Here is a 15,520-nt window from a genome sequence, read left to right on the forward strand (position 1 = left end):
TTGAAATGCTTTTGACCCATTTCCAAGGATTTCACTTTTCAGAGTCAATGTAACTAAGTTGAATGAATAATTACAAGGTTGCTTAGTGACCATTGAAAAACAAAATGGAAAATATATTGTTTAAAAGGATAACTGGCATTTTAAGTAATTTTGCAGAAGGCCACTTCACAACAAGAATTCATTTGTCTTATGCTGGAATTATTTGTTATTCTTTCTTCCTCTGTCTTAAATTTGGGTGTATGTTCAATGGCCTTTTCTTTTTTTACCCTGTTTTCCTTCGTTTAGCAGCCCATCTTTATTGATAGACTCTTTAGACATGAAAATATATACCTGATTGGTCTAGCTAGCTTTCCTGTTAGCCTGGGAGACATTCTGTCCCTTCTTGGTATGTATTGATTTAAACAGACAAAAACTCAAGATTCTAGCTATGTTCACTCAACTCAGCCTGTCCTTGTTTTCTTATGTATCTTTCCTGAAATGTATCTATAGCTAATCCTTCTTTTCCTGTAAATAGTAGCATACTAAATACTCTGAGCCCTGTTTTTCTTTTTTAGTTAACATATTTTTGAAGTTGTTTTCTATTATATGCACCAATTTGCCTTATTCCTCATTAGTGGCTGCAGAGAATTCCATTGTTTGTAAGAATAGTAATAATTAATTAGTCCTATGTTAACAAACATTTTGGTAGTGTCAGTCTTAAATTTTTGGTGTAAACTGACAATGATACCAGAGGGGAAATTCCTGGAAGTGTAATTGCTAGGTTAATTAGGTTGTGCATTTCAAGTATTGGAGATACTGCCAAACCATACCAACAATTTGACAAGTTCTTTCTTTTTGTATCCCCTCACCAATACCATTTATTATCAAGCTGTTTAAAATATGGCATCTTATTATAGTTTAACACTGAATTTCTTTTATAATGAGTGACTGAGCATATGTTTATGGGTTCAAAACCATTTATTTTTCTTTCTAAGTCAATAAACACTTAATGATGGCCTACAATATTCACAGTTGTTCTGCTAAGCACTGGAGATATGGTGATAAACAACATGGAGCATCCAACAGACAGACAAGTTACTAAATGTTACAGTGGTCGAAGTTTAGTATAATGGTGCTACATTCATGCATGTACACTTGGTCTCAATAGAGGCTTCTAGAGAGGAGAGACATGCAAAGTACATTCTAATGGTGGAATAATAGCTAGGTGGATATTAGGGATAGGAGGAACATGGAAATGGAGACAGTGGACCCATGCCTGCAAAGATGGGAGCACAGAGAACAGAGAGTGTCTAGGACTTGTAAATAGTTCAATTCAGAGTGGCACTGTCAGGACAGTATGAAGGGGAAGTGGGCAGGGCTGGCATACCATGCACTAATGTGACCTTGAAAATCAGTTAAAGGGTTACTTGAACTTTGCCCTAAAGACATATGACACAATTAAAAGATCTTTAGGCTGAAGATAACATATTAGAAATATCTTGGGGGTTGAGCTGGAGAATTGACTGGAGAAAGTATGGAGAGCAGTTAGGAAGTTGTCCAGTAGTTTAACTGCCGTTCCCTTGATCTTAGCAATACACTGGATATTGGTGGATTGCATTTAACATTACTGCTGAAGCATCTAATAATTCTCACAGTCCCCTCTGAAGTTAGGGCACACTGCACAGGGGTGAAGAGCAATGCCCTGTAACTAGACAGCCTGAGGGTGACTGCTGGTTCTGCCAATTTCTAGTTGCATGGCTCCAGCAATGAGGAAGTTACTCACATTTGAGCTGTGAAAATGTAGAGATGGGTGTGTGAAGTGCTTAGCACAGCACTTGCCATATAAAGATGAGGGCTTAATAACCACTGACTTTTTATTATTATTACCTTTCCTCACTTTGGTGTGGAAATGCCCTGCCCTTGGGCTTATAATGTGCATAGAAAGAGAATGGCAGAATGTGAGAGTTGGGAGAAGTTTGAGGTATCTTGTTCAATCTAATTCTGTTCATGAGAAAGTAAAGGGAAAGAAATCCTGTCTGGGATTGCACAGGACTGACCTGAAATTCCTCAGTGGTCTGGTTCTTTCACCTCACCTACATGTACATATGTATTTTGGTTACTGCACTTAGCCTGAAGCATGGATGTTCCTCGTGTTTGTTGAAAGTAGTGATTTCTTGGGTGGACACCCCTACTTTTAAAAACAATCTGCTTTACACGCTTTGTAGCACATCATTCAAACCCCATACAGCTTTTGATAATCTTAGGAACAAAAAGAAGGGGTGAGGTGGGCAGTTAAATCGGCAGAGCCAGCTTGGGTCGTTCCAGCAGCGGGGTCCGAAGTGATGCAAAGCCCCTCCTCGCCTCCTTGCTGGGACGGGGCTCCAGCACCCCGCGCTCCCGTCCTCGCTTCTGCCTCCGGGATTTTCTCAGCCTTTCACTTCCCTGAGGGCCCTGTGATCCCATTCAATCGAATTCACAGCTGTTTCGGGAGAGCCTGCTCTGTGTTAAGGAAGAGCCTGGGCAGGGGGAATTCGGGGATGAAGGAATTCCAGCCTTCGCCCTGACAGAGCAGGTAGGCGCTTCGCCCCTGTCTTAAAGTTGACCTCCCCCTTTCCTCTTAATTTTCACCGTGCACGAAATCTCCGCTAGGTTGGCCCTGACCATGCTTCTCCATCCCCCAAAGGTTTCCCGCGTCGGTATAGCGCTGCCAACCCGATAGCGGTGCTGGAGAGAATGCTGCCGGGGGCATCGGACATCGGGCGGCTGGAACGGAGGTGGGCGCTACCCCTGCGGGCACCCCGCGCGTGCTGCTCCCAGCCTCCGCGTGCCCTGACCAGGAGGAGGCACGCTCTCCTGAGTTCCCCTGCCGCGCTCTCCTCTCCTGAAGCCTGCGTTCGCGCCCCGCGCCGGGCGGCTCCTCCTCTACCCCCCTCCGACCCTGCTCCGGCAGCCGGACGCCCCAGCACGGAGTTGAGGTTCGGCTCCGGCTAGGGCTCCCGATTTAGGAAAAGGCCAGCGGGGCTGGAGGGCGCGGGTGTGCAGGCGGGAGGGAGAGGAGGCGGAGAGAGGTGGCCCCTGATTGGTCGGGGAGGGGGAGTGGAGGCACGGAGTTTCCCACAATGCCCCGGTGCGGTGCAGCCGCGGATGGATGCTGCGGGAAGGGGCTGCCATTTGCTGCCCCTGCCAGCGGCGCGCGGACCTGCTCGCTCTCCTGCAGCGGCGGCGCCGCCTGCGCCGCCAGCCGGCCCGGCCTCTGCAGCGGCGCCGCCTCTGCTGCCCGCGCGGTCGCCATGAACCCCAGCTCCTCGGCGGGCGAGGAGAAAGGGGCGACGGGCGGCGGCGGCGGCGGCGGAAGCGGCGCCGGGAGCGGCTGCCTGGGCGCCGAGGGCGGCGCGGACCCGCGGGGCGCGGGTGCAGCGGCGGCGGCGGCGGCGGCGGGGGCCGCTGCCCTGGAGGAGCCCGCGGGCGCGGGCGCGAGGGAGAAGGACGAGGCGCTGGAGGAGAAGCTGAGGAACTTAACTTTCCGGAAGCAGGTCTCTTACAGGTAGGCGCGGAGCCCGGGCGGCCGGGGGGCAGGTGCCGCCGGCGGCGGAGACCCGCCCGGGCGCCTCGGCGGAGTGCAGGGCGCCGGCGCCCGCGCTCCCTCCGCTCTGCCCACTCCCCCTGGGGGATCTGAGTTCTTCCCTTCTCATCCCAGCATCTGGGCTGGCGGGAAGCTACGTGCGCCTGGCATCCCCCGGAAAAGGAGAGAGGACTGGGTGCCTGAGGTCAGAACGAGTGTGTGAGTGTGTGTGCGTGCTGCAGACTCAGATAGGGATGCCCAGTTTTCTTGACAGAAGCCCTCAAAGTTGTCCCCAAGTCCATGTCATCCACAGCAACTCCCCCTACCTTCCATATTTCACTGGATGAATCTTTGGCGTAAACTTGGTAGCGGAGATCACCCAACAGGCAGAAAAGGGCAAAATTGTACCGAAGAGAAATCCTTAAAAGAGTTGCACCTGCACCAGGATCCATTAAGGAGGGGTCCGTGTGGTAGTAAGTCTGTAGATACGCAACTCGCAACTCCTCACTGGGGCGCACGTCCACGTGCTCTCCGCCTCTCTCCCTCTCTCCTGGGTCTGCTCGGAAGGACGACGTAAGGAGCCCGTTGGCAAGCTAAGGGTGAGGGCGACGGTGGGACCATGCTTGCCCCTGAGGGTGGATGTATTTGTGGGATAAAGATAGTGTGGGATAAATGGCCACCAAGTTATGATAAAGGATTACCCCAAATTGTGTCAGGATCCAAAAATAAGAAATGAAGATGCACTAGGTTCTCTGCCCCCACACCTCACCATTCCTAGGAAAGTATAAAGATATTGAGAGGTTTGGGAGTTTGGTGGACTACTCTTACTGCTTGTTAGTTTTAAAAACCAAGGTGATAAATAAGCATAGAATTAGAAAAATTTGCACCTGCTTTGGGGTGTTTATTGAAAAGGGTGAGTAGAAGCATTCTTGTGACCCTACTCCTTTTGAGTTGGCAGTCCTTTCCAGAAACCTATATAAAGTATAAAGCCTGTCACACCATGTGCTGTTATGTAAGCAAAAGCAGATGACAGAGGTGTGTGGGTTTGTGAGGGTGTGTGTTGTATTTATGAGGATGTGTGTGAGTCATTGGGATCCCCGTAGGCATTGCCTGGACTGGAGGCCCCAGTCACTAGGGCATGTGCTCTGGGTGTCTAAGTGTTGGCTTCCGATGACTCTGAATCGGTCTTCCTGGTGCGGTTGCTCTCCTACATCTCTGCTCCGTGCATCTCGGTTCACTCTGCACTGAGGGAGTTTCCTACCTGACTTGCACGTTTAGTTACTCACAGAGATCAGGACCAAATGGATCTCTCTTTTTATATTTTTGGTTTCTAAAAATAGGTAGACAGTAGAGAGTGGGGTAGCTCTAGGGAGGTATGCTAGGACACAGGCAGTTCTACTTCCTAGTTATGACGACCTGTCTGGGCCTTAGGGGAGCAGGGACAACATTCAGCCTAATTTAGGAACTGAGTTGGTGCGTGGGGGTTGATTATGTGGAGCACATTGTGGGTCTGGGCTCCTGGGCTGAGAAACTCTCCTGTGTCATTGGTATTCATCACCCTCCAGTGGGTAGGGCTGCAAAGCCAGAGTTTGCAAGGGAAGTCCTTTCAGCTTGCCTCTTGGCAGGGGTCATCCTCTGGGTGTCTCTTCTGGAAATGGACAATGTGTGGGGCCATGGCTTTCCGGATAATGTGTAGGGGGGTTCTCATCATGCTCTCACTCGAGTGTGTAAGTGTGCACACACAAACAAAGCCATGGACCCAGACACAGCATTTTTCTGTAGAGGTACAATAATACTGTGTCTACTTTCCAATCCATAGAGGCAGATCCTACTTTGTGAACATCACTTCCTTTTAAATAAAGCCTTACAGTCTCCTATTCAGTGAGCCACCTGCATCTGCAGCACCTCAGGTGGTTGGTTTTCCCCAGACTTACAAAATCAAACCCTCTGTGGGTGAGAATTTTTGCAGATTCCTCAGGCACACTAATAACTGAGGATTACGGCCCTGTTTTTTTCCCCAAAGGCGTTGATCTTTAGTTCATAAACTGTGCCAGCCAAGCAAGGGCAGGCAGTTCCAAAGTCAGAGGAAAGACAGTGAAAAGGTAGGTGATTTTATCCGGCATATATTTGTTCTGAGTAACCTGGAGAGTGTCTCCCTTTTGATGGTTATTATTATGGTTTTTAGCGTCATGGTGAATGGCCTACCCATTTGCCAGGGCAGCCATTCACGCTAGACTCAGTGGTAGCTGGGCTGACCATTTTGCTGGTGGATTAATAAATGGATTGTAAGGAAAGAGCAGCTTTTGCCTCAGGACCACACCACCTCACTTATGTGGGGGGTTAGGGGGGCAGGTAAGGACAGCACCTGGTGGGAGTATTATAATGGGGAGGGGTCAGGAAGTCCTCACAGGATGGAGTCTAAGCGAGATTGTTTGGTGAGAGTGTTTAAGTATGGCTGCTTGTGTAAGGGGGATCATCTGAGGTGGGGAAGAGGAGATTTGTAGGTAGGTCAAAAAATATCTTTTGAAGAACATGGGTATTTGTGGAGTGACACTTGAAAGGAAAGAAGAAGGGGGCTTTGGGAGAAAGTGTGCGTGTGCGTGTGTGTAGGGGGGGTCTCATCTGCTCCTCTGGTTGCTAAGGAACATATAAGCTAGATTTTAAAAATAAGTGAGGAGTGGGTGGGCATATGCAGTGACTCCTGTCTTTTTAGGAACTAGAGCCCTTTACAAAAAGCCTTTAAATAACCATTTCTGGAGGCAGATTATTCATTTTGCTTGACTTATACTTTGTTAAGTAAAATAAACTCCTTTTTATACCTCTAGATTTCCCCTCATTAGCTTTCCTTTCTTGGCTTTTTTTGGGAACCATTTTCCCATGAGAAATTTTCCTTTATTTCAGATTCTGCTCCCCTAGAGCAAATAGTCTCTGTGGATTGTAAAGCTGAAGGTTTTAGAAGGCAGTGCAAGAGAGCTGGTACTTTTCTCTTAAAATTACTACTTCCTTTTTCTTTGCAAATTACGGTGCTGCAACAGATATGTGTGTGCCGATGACTATATTATATGTAGGAAACGTTTTTTTTAAAAATCTCTGTAAGAATTCCCACTTAAGTCAGTAAAATAAAAAAAAAATTTTAGAAACACACAAGGAAGAGGAAAGAGAAGGTAGCTGATGTTTGTCTTCTGTGTACCAGGCACTGTACTAGTAGAACAAGTATTACTGTGTATTCCATCTTACTTACTCTCATGACAGTCTTATGAGATGACTATGGTCATTCCTAATGTATAGAAATAAACCTTGGGTATAGAATTTGGGGCAGAGGCAGAATTTAAACCCAGATCTAACTTGAAAGGACATTCTCTTTAGACTGTATCATACTGCCCTAAACATGCCTTTCAGGTTTGAACTCTCTCCATGTGTGCGTGTTTGCATGTACATGTGCAGTGTAAGCTCTCCTCTCACGTAATAAACATGTCATTGTGTACTACATGTGTCATTATGTATTATCTCTTACATACTTTATTCTTTGGACCATGTCCCCCCTTTGGCTATATAATTTTAAGGAATTCCTTTACTAGTTCAGAAATAAAATTGAATATATATTTATGATCATCAGAAGCTATACTGGTTTTATTTCTGAGAACAAAACCACGTACATGACACCTGCCATCTTTATGAATATACCTATGTGAGAGATTTATATGCCTTGGAATAAAAAATTACACAGGTGTTGTGTAGGTGATCCTAGATCCAGTGAAGAGGTGGCCTGTGTGTACCTCCCTGAGCAGCAGAGAATAAATGATGACGTGTGATTTGCTTGTAAGAGGCCTGGGCAGTTATAATCATTTAGGATGTGTTGAAGCCCATACTTCTGTTTCTCTGCTTTTAAACCAGGGTGGTAATACCAGATCCTCCTTAAAGGGAGTTTGGTATGAGACAGAAGGAGCAATAAGGAGAAGTAAACTTTTTAGGTTAGGCAACTGGGTAAAAAGGGATGCTATTCTTTATAGGTTGATGATAAGAACATAGTATTTCCATTTTGTGTTTTGTCCTGCGAAACAAGATTATGTGATTATAAGAAGATGATTGAGATGTTGAAAGCCAAATAGGATAGCAGGGGCATCGTTTTGCCTTGCATGGATATCAACAGTGTATGGAGGGCAGTTTTCTTCTCTGGAATATCAGAATGCAGCATCCTCCTTGCTAAACCAATTTTATTTATTTTATATTTTTGTCTCTGCTTTGCACATTTGTTCTATATTTAGAGTCTTTAGGATAAGATGAAAACCTTGGCTCTAATTTCATGTTTCCTTCCTCAGTATACTTAGGACCTGGCTAAGTGTAGACTTCCTCAGTCAGGACACGCACACCAAGATCGCACTTGAACTGCTGTCCAGGGCACTTGGTCTGCTGTAATTGAGCTTTTAGAGGCTTGCCTTTCGCATGGTAGAGTGACAGTATTGGGTTCCGGGGCACCAGGGGGTGGAGACATTACAGGGAGCCTTGCTGGCGTTCATTTCTGCTGTGGCAACTACAGCATTGCCTCATAGGGTCAAATTAAATTAGGCTAGAGCTAGCTCTTTGGAACATTTCACTTCTCTAATCTGAGAAAATGAGGACTCCTGGTGAGGGCCCAGGCTGGCTGCACCTTCCTTGTCTGTCTTGGCTGGGATCTGGGATACATATCCCTGGTGCAACCCTGAAGTGTCCTTTAAGTGGGCTCAGAGGTACTCACTCTGGGAGACTAGAGCATCTGGCTACATGTTGGTCCCTGACATCTGCTTTCTTACATGAGTTTGCATTGGTAACACTAATCCTAATTATTTTTTCTGAGCTCTTATAATTGTAGCTTTAGGACAGTGGTTACTGCCAATTAATAGTGATTTATGAGCTTTTCTTATGGTGGATAGCTGAGGAAGGAAAGTAAGGAGAGAAACAAAATCAAAGCTGTTAGTTTTTTTTTTCTTTTCCTTTGAAATTTAATTTGCTCTAGTTAACTATGAAAACGGACTAATTTTAGATTGTTTGAATTGGCTGGAACTGTTTGAACTGGTTGGAACGTTATACCTCTTGCAAGGCATAGCGAGCCAATGCAGCGGAGAAGATGAAAGAAAGTAAAACACCAAGTTATGTCTTATTTGCACACAAAGCTCCCGTAATTCATCTCTGGCTTGTTCCCTAGGCAAACTCCTCCTTAGGGCTGAGCTCAAAGGTGTCCACTTTCTGTGATGGGGGTAGGTCTTCCCCTGTCCTCACATGGTACATTCAATAGCTGTGTTAGGACTGAATTGTAAATTTTTGTTCAGAGAATTAGACTAGGTTTTGAACCTGGAACTTTCTAGCTGACCTTGGGCATGTTATATAACCCCTTTTAGGCATACTCATCTCTAAATGGGGTACTAGTTAATACCTACCTTAGAGGTTTGTTCTGAGGTTTAAATGAGTTACTTTATGCAAAGGACTCAGTGCAGTGTCTTGCACAGAGTTAACTTTTTAAATTATTATTATTACCTAAGTTGTGAGCTCCTTTGAAGTCAGAAATTGCACCTTATCACTTGAATCTCTGAATCCTATTCTTATTGCTCAGTAGGTGTTGGATAAATATTTATTAAGTGAAGAATTTAATTGCCTTCTTTAAATAAACTACTACTGTTTCCATTCCCTGTCCATCTCAATTGTGATTTTGCTTTCAGCTGAAAGAAAGGTCTGTCTTTTTCTCATTACATTTTGCCCAGCAGCCGAGGACTGTGTTTCTGTTTTCAACTTCCTGTGTGAATACCTGCATCAGCCGCTTAGCCAGCTGTGGGAGGCTGGAGGGGGGTGGCAGAGCTCTTACTTAACCAGCTATTTGCAGCTTGTCAAAGAAAGGCCTTAATTTGCCTTCTGAGTAGCACTAATTAGCTCTCTGGCTCTCTTTCTGTCTGTCTCATCCCTTTCCAAGGAGCATCACTGATTTTCTCCTAAGGGAATTTTCTGTTGACTTTTCCTTCTGTGATCAGAACTTAGAAATGCAGAAAGATGGCTACCTTGCGTTCCTGGCCTCTGTCCTGACCGTTGTCCACTAGCCCAAGGTTACCCCAGCTTGCTCTGTGGTGTGTTACTTCACTCACTCTTTCCTTCCAACTCACCTGATTGACTTTGGTGGAAAAGTTGTTTTAGGAATAATTCCTTAGTCAACGTAGTGACTCTAAACCAGCAGACAGGGATTTTATTTTGCTTTTAATGGTTAATAGCAAAGTCTTCAAAAAGGTGCCAGAACCTTTTTATTCATGTGACATAGAAAGCACTGAAGATGGGTTGGTGGGTTTCCTGACATCCATAGTGTTCAGAGAGAGGTGGCATGAGAAGTGCTTATTTTAGAGGAAATCAAACCATCCGGCGTGTGGGTGCTGTAGAAGGGGCTGTGGGTTTTGAAGGTTTGGCTAGAGGTGGGAAGAAGGGTTTTGCAGATGAATTGTAATGTTCTTTCCTTCCAGCCCTGAGGTTCTGTGGGCCTTTGAAATGGAGCAAATACTGTTTTTTAAAGGCACCGGCTTCTTGACAGTGACTTTTGTAGTTCTTGCATCTAACTTCCATACCTTTTCCTCAAGTGAAGATGTGATTTTAGATTTTCAGATTCATAAATAATGCTCTGATAAGAACTAAATTCTGATTTAAGCTATACCATTAATGGTCTGACTTCTGTTAGATGGAGGGGGAAACAATCAAAGCTTAAAACAGTAATAGTACAACTGGAACCAAATTTCATTATGCTTACTCTTCAACTACATGAGAGACAGAGTGGAGTAGCAGCTAAGAACCCTGAGTCTGGAGCCCCACTGCCTGGGTTCATTCCTACCCCTGCTTGCTGTGTGATGTTGGGAAAGTTACTTAATCTCTCTGTGTCTTAATTTCCCCAGCTATAAAATGGTAGTGATAATAGTAACCGCCTCGTGGGATTGTTTGAAAGTTGATACTTGTAATGTTCCGTGTCGCAGAGTGAAGCACTCTGAGTGTGTTTGTTCTAGTGGTGTCACTCATGCTGAAGTCCAGCCAAGGAGCAGATTCATTTCTTATTTTTCAAAATGTTGAACATTGTGTAATGTCTGCTCATGATAAAATTATTCAGACACTATGAAAATAAGATATGCACTTAGGCAATTAAATTGAGAGGTTTTGTTGTTTATTAAGGTACAAAGTATCTACTTTTCCTTTCACAATTTATTAAAAAATAGTTCACTCTTCCTAGAGGATGTGAAGAGGAGAAAACTGTTTCTGAGCGCTCTGGAAATTGGAACAGGCAGCAGGCCAAGGTTGGAGACATCGGGCACGGTCAGCGTGCAGGGGAATCAGGGAGTAGTGGCCCTCACCCGCAGCTGGTTGTCTGGGACAGGAAGCCAGATATGGACTTTGGATAATAGGGGTCTCAGAGCTTTGCAATGTCAGGAATAGATAGGTAGATAAAGACAGGTACTAGACATAAAGTTGTCACCAGGGACTTGGGGAGAGAGGTTATGTGTCTTCTGGCCTGGCTGGCTGATGTCTGCTTTGTGCGTACAGACTATGGCTGGCTGCCGAGTCCTGGCAATCAGAGAAAGAGCTTCCCAGATGCTACCTGTCCTGGATTACTTCAGAAAAGAAAAGCTCAGCCTTCTGGGATGTTCTATGAGTTATTTTAACCAGGCCAAACAACAGAATTTATTTTTTAACATTGTAGATGATTACTAAATATTTGTTAAATAAAACTGGCTCAGGACTATGAAATAAGTTTTGAGGAAGTAAATTCTTTTTTTTTTTTTGTCTTCAAAAGGCAAAGAAAAGGCAGTTTGGTTGCTTCTGTGTATCATGTAGATTTTCAGGAAATAAACTCCTTGAAAGGTCCAAGTACATTTTCAAAATGTGTCATTCCTTCGTATATGAGAAAGATGTGAAAATTCTATGGAAGAATAAATTTTTGTTTTAAAAACATTTGAAAGCCTTTTGTTTAAAGATAAAAAAAGAGTTTTATGTAAGCTTATGTGGAAGCAGTTGGAAAAGTTTCTGTGGGCATTCTTTAGACTGCAAGCACTCATGTGTTGTCATCATCATCCTTATGTATGTAATAGAGTTTTAGGCAATCTCTCTAAGACAGAGAGCATTCCCTGTAGAGGTTTTTGAGAAAAGAGTCTGATTTTAACAGTTTCTTCCTTTTAAATGTGCCCCCTCTGAATGTGAAGACAAAGTCTCTCCAACTGAAGCACTGTCCCCAGCATCTGAAGAGAGGAAGTAGACAAGCCTTGAACCCCAGATGCTGCAGAGCAGAGTGAACACCCACAAACTGCTTAGCCTTCCTGGCCCCACCCTGCCTGTTCTCAGCAATGGTCAAAAAGCAACAACCTCACAGGGGCCAGGCAGCTGAGGCAGCTGTTTAAACTCCAAAGCTTTTTGGGAAGTGCAGCTAAGAAAAGAAAAAAAGCCTTCCTTGGTTCAAATTTGGATTGCAAGTGTTGACTTTTTACCTATCTACTTGTGAATATTATTATTAATGACTGATTTTATTAAATGCTAACTCTGTGCCCAAGAGCTGCTAAACATTCTTTTCAGGGTGTTTAATTTAACACTCCCTTAAGTCGGGACTATTTTTATTTCCATTTTACAGATAAAGACATTGAGGCTTAGAATTCAAGCAACTTGCCTGAGGTCACAAAGCTAGTTAAAGGGCAGAGTTAAGCTCTTGTGCCCATATTTGCATATGGTTCCCCCAGTACCGCTTTTCACTTGGTTCTTTTTTCACGCTTTCCCATTTTCTGTGTGCAAATAGCGATATTTTCACTATCTCGTGGTTTGTTAGTACCTTTAGAGGAGAGATTTGTATTTTTCAACTTAGTGAACCCAGCCAGTCCTAACCCAGGGCACAGAGGAAGACCTTACTAAAAGTTGGTTGGCTGAGAGAACAAGAATTCCTTTCGTGTCCCAGCAGACTCAGCTCTGTATAGCTGCGTGCTACTGGCAATTGTAGGGAGGCCAAGATTGAGTTTTCCTTGGTGGTTCTTTTTAAAACTGTATGAATTTTCCACTGCAGGAGCTGGGGAAATAAATCCAGTTTCTTGGGGTCAGAAAATGATTTGCAGGGAATCTAACCCAGTACTTACTGCCCACTTCAAATTCTACCTCCTGCATAAGAAAGACCTTGTGACTAGTTGTAATCAGAGTGGAACTTGAAGGGAGGCGGTATAATGGCTTGGAGCTCAGTGAAGAAGTTAAGACCAATTTATGCACACTTTGTGTGGTTGAAACTTTATGTGGCACAGTGAGCACTATTTGATTTAAAAAAATTCTTAGAAGAGTTGAATCTTTCACCTTGAAAGTGGGGTGGGGTGGGGGTTATTCAGGCTGCAAGTACTTGCAAGATTAGTTTTTCCTTAACAGCATTGTTCAGAATTCCTAAGTATATTCATGTGTACAGTTATAGGCACCTAGAAAGTTCCAAAGGATCATTTAAAAAACCTTAGTCATTCTTTCACATTTGAAGAAAACCTTCAGAATTTCTTAGCAAAATAAATCTTAAGTTCAAAAATAAACGTCAAAGCTATTTAAAGATTAAAACAGAAGCTTTCTATGAGCCAGTGTGGAATGGTAACAAAATCCAAGGATTTTTTTTTTTTAAACACAAATTTCTGGAGACTTCTGAAACTGTTAATACTGACTAACTTTAGGTACTTATAAAAAAAATGTGTGTGGTGGTTTTAGGATTTTACCTAAACCCTTTCACATAATTGCTCTAATGTTACCCTCAAAACAGTCCTAGGCAGCAGGTAGAGCAGGTGTTGTTTCCAAGGCCATTGTACAGTTCAGGAGAGGCATGACCGTAAAGTGACTTTCCTAAAGCCACATGCCGTGTAAGGGATACTGCTGGGCTTAGGCTAATTTTTGGATCTGAAATCCCACTTCTCAGGGCACTGCTTTCACACAATGCTCTATGGAAAGACAGCAACATTTCCCTCCGTTAATTTTATTTACCAGTTGTTAATCCCAATGGGCAAAATTGGACTCAATCACTGACTGGAGTACCAGATTCATATGGCACCAATAAGGAGGATGACCTCATTGTCGTCTTCATTATTCTTCCTGTATATGTGAAAACATAAACCCACTAGTGTGCTGGTATATGCTTAATACTCCTATTGGGGGGGGGAAAAAAAGAGAGAGATTTCAGGCTCTTCCTTTGCATTAGTTGCTAAGCAGCAGCCATTTCACTGTAAAGGAGATTCAGTTCAAGTAAAATGACATAGGTATTCCAAGAAAAGCATTTCATTTTTACAGCAACTGCATTCACGTCTACGTACAGCATATACTCCTGGGCTCAGTGATTTTAGGGGAGGAAATAGGTGGCTTAGCACATTTGTTGACTCTGTGGAGAACATTCAATATAGCTGATCACCTAACAACCAAACTTCCATGTTCTGCAACCAAGAGTGAGCAGCACGCACAGGCTACTTGCAGTTTTAAGGGTTGGAAGCGTACCCAGAAAATACAACTGCTGAGCAGGTATGTTTGTGAGGCCATATTTGGCAATAACTTCTACCATCTCCACGGAATACTTTAGAAATTTGGAATTCTAAGTTTTTGAAGTGTCATGGTATAGAAATAAATTTGATTGCAGCCCAGGAGTTGGATTGTGGCCAAGGTTTCATTGTATTGAGATATTGCTGGACGATAAAGGAAAATACTGTAGTAGGCTAGCACAGGTCACGGAGTTCGGTTTTATCAGGAAAATGGGTATGAGTGTAGAGGAAGACATGGATATAAGGCATATATGTTTGTAATGTTCTTGTACATATGTATGTAAAAGAGAAGATGTCAGATTACAAAGCTGCCAGGTGATAGATTTTTCTGAGTGCATTATCATTAATTTCTGAAGGCTGCACGATCCAGGTGTGGAAGCCCATCGCCCTGCCTTTCAGGGTATTTCCACCTCTGTTCTAGCTTATGTGTGGAACCGAAACTGTCACAAAACTTACGTGTATTTAAACAAATACATTTTCTTCAGAGAACTGCTTCACAGGAGTTGCGAAGGGAGCAAGCCTTGTGCTTTAAGAGTGCCCTGCACACCACCGCTCCCGGCCCCCTGCCTCAGGCCATTTGAGAGAAAATACCTCTTTCAGGGAGCAGATGGGATGCTTGGAAGCTGGTCTTTAACTTCCCGTAAATGGCCCTCCCGATTATGGCAAAGTACCTCTTCCAGGAACTAAAAGTAATGTTCAGAAGAACTAATACATGGATGAATCCACAAATGGCAAACAGTTAGTCCCACTGTGATGTTAGGTTCATTAGTAGAGTTGTTTTTAGCTTCTCTCCAGCAATTAGTGCTTCTCGTATTTTTTGTTGTGCACTTTTTACAATTACTCAAAACAGCTTTAGCGAGGCAGTTCTGGTGTTATAGAAACCCATTATCACATGGGGGAAATCAAGTCAAGCAGGCTGGGGAGAAGAGGGGTAAATCCACTTCTGGCCTGGCATGAAACTACAGAGGACCAAGATCCTGAGTGCCTCTCAGAGAAAGCATATCTGGGAAGTGCTCGATGGTACGTCCTCAGCGTGATTAATAGTAATATTGGTAATAATGACAGTAACATTTACTGTTTTATCAATGAGTACAAATTAATGAAAAAATTAATATTAATAACCATATGTGCCAGGAACTGTGCTAAGTGCTTTACATATGATTTCAGTTAATTTTTACAACAACTTTATGAGGTAGGTGTTACTACTATCTACAGTTTTACAGAAGGGGAAACCAAGACACAATGTAATGAAGTAACGTCTCAGGGCCTCACAGTTAGCAAGCTAGGAGTGTAGGATTTGAATGTCAGAGGAAATCCTTGGTCACACATCTAAGCATTACTCTGTCTCAGGATAAATGTATAAATATGCCCTGTTTTCCTTTGGGAATTTCCTTTCTCTGTTGTATGCAATCTTGTGGGATGGTTTATCAAGGTGCCTGGCCCTGCACCACAGAAG

At 43.9% G+C, this 15,520-nt stretch overlaps 1 protein-coding gene across 1 annotated transcript in view; it reads left to right on the forward strand.

The window, feature by feature from the left end:
* The first annotated feature begins 2,772 nt into the window (after positions 1–2,772).
* DGKI (diacylglycerol kinase iota) overlaps positions 2,773–15,520 on the forward strand; it is a 403,345-nt gene continuing 390,597 nt past the window's right edge. The window contains 2 exon segments of the mRNA XM_073238393.1: positions 2,773–3,201; positions 3,204–3,523. Coding sequence (XP_073094494.1) covers positions 3,124–3,201; positions 3,204–3,523 — 398 coding nt within the window. The 5' untranslated portion in view covers positions 2,773–3,123.

This window comes from Manis javanica, chromosome 6 (genome assembly GCF_040802235.1).
Source record: "Manis javanica isolate MJ-LG chromosome 6, MJ_LKY, whole genome shotgun sequence".
Classification (NCBI taxonomy): Eukaryota; Metazoa; Chordata; class Mammalia; order Pholidota; family Manidae; genus Manis; species Manis javanica.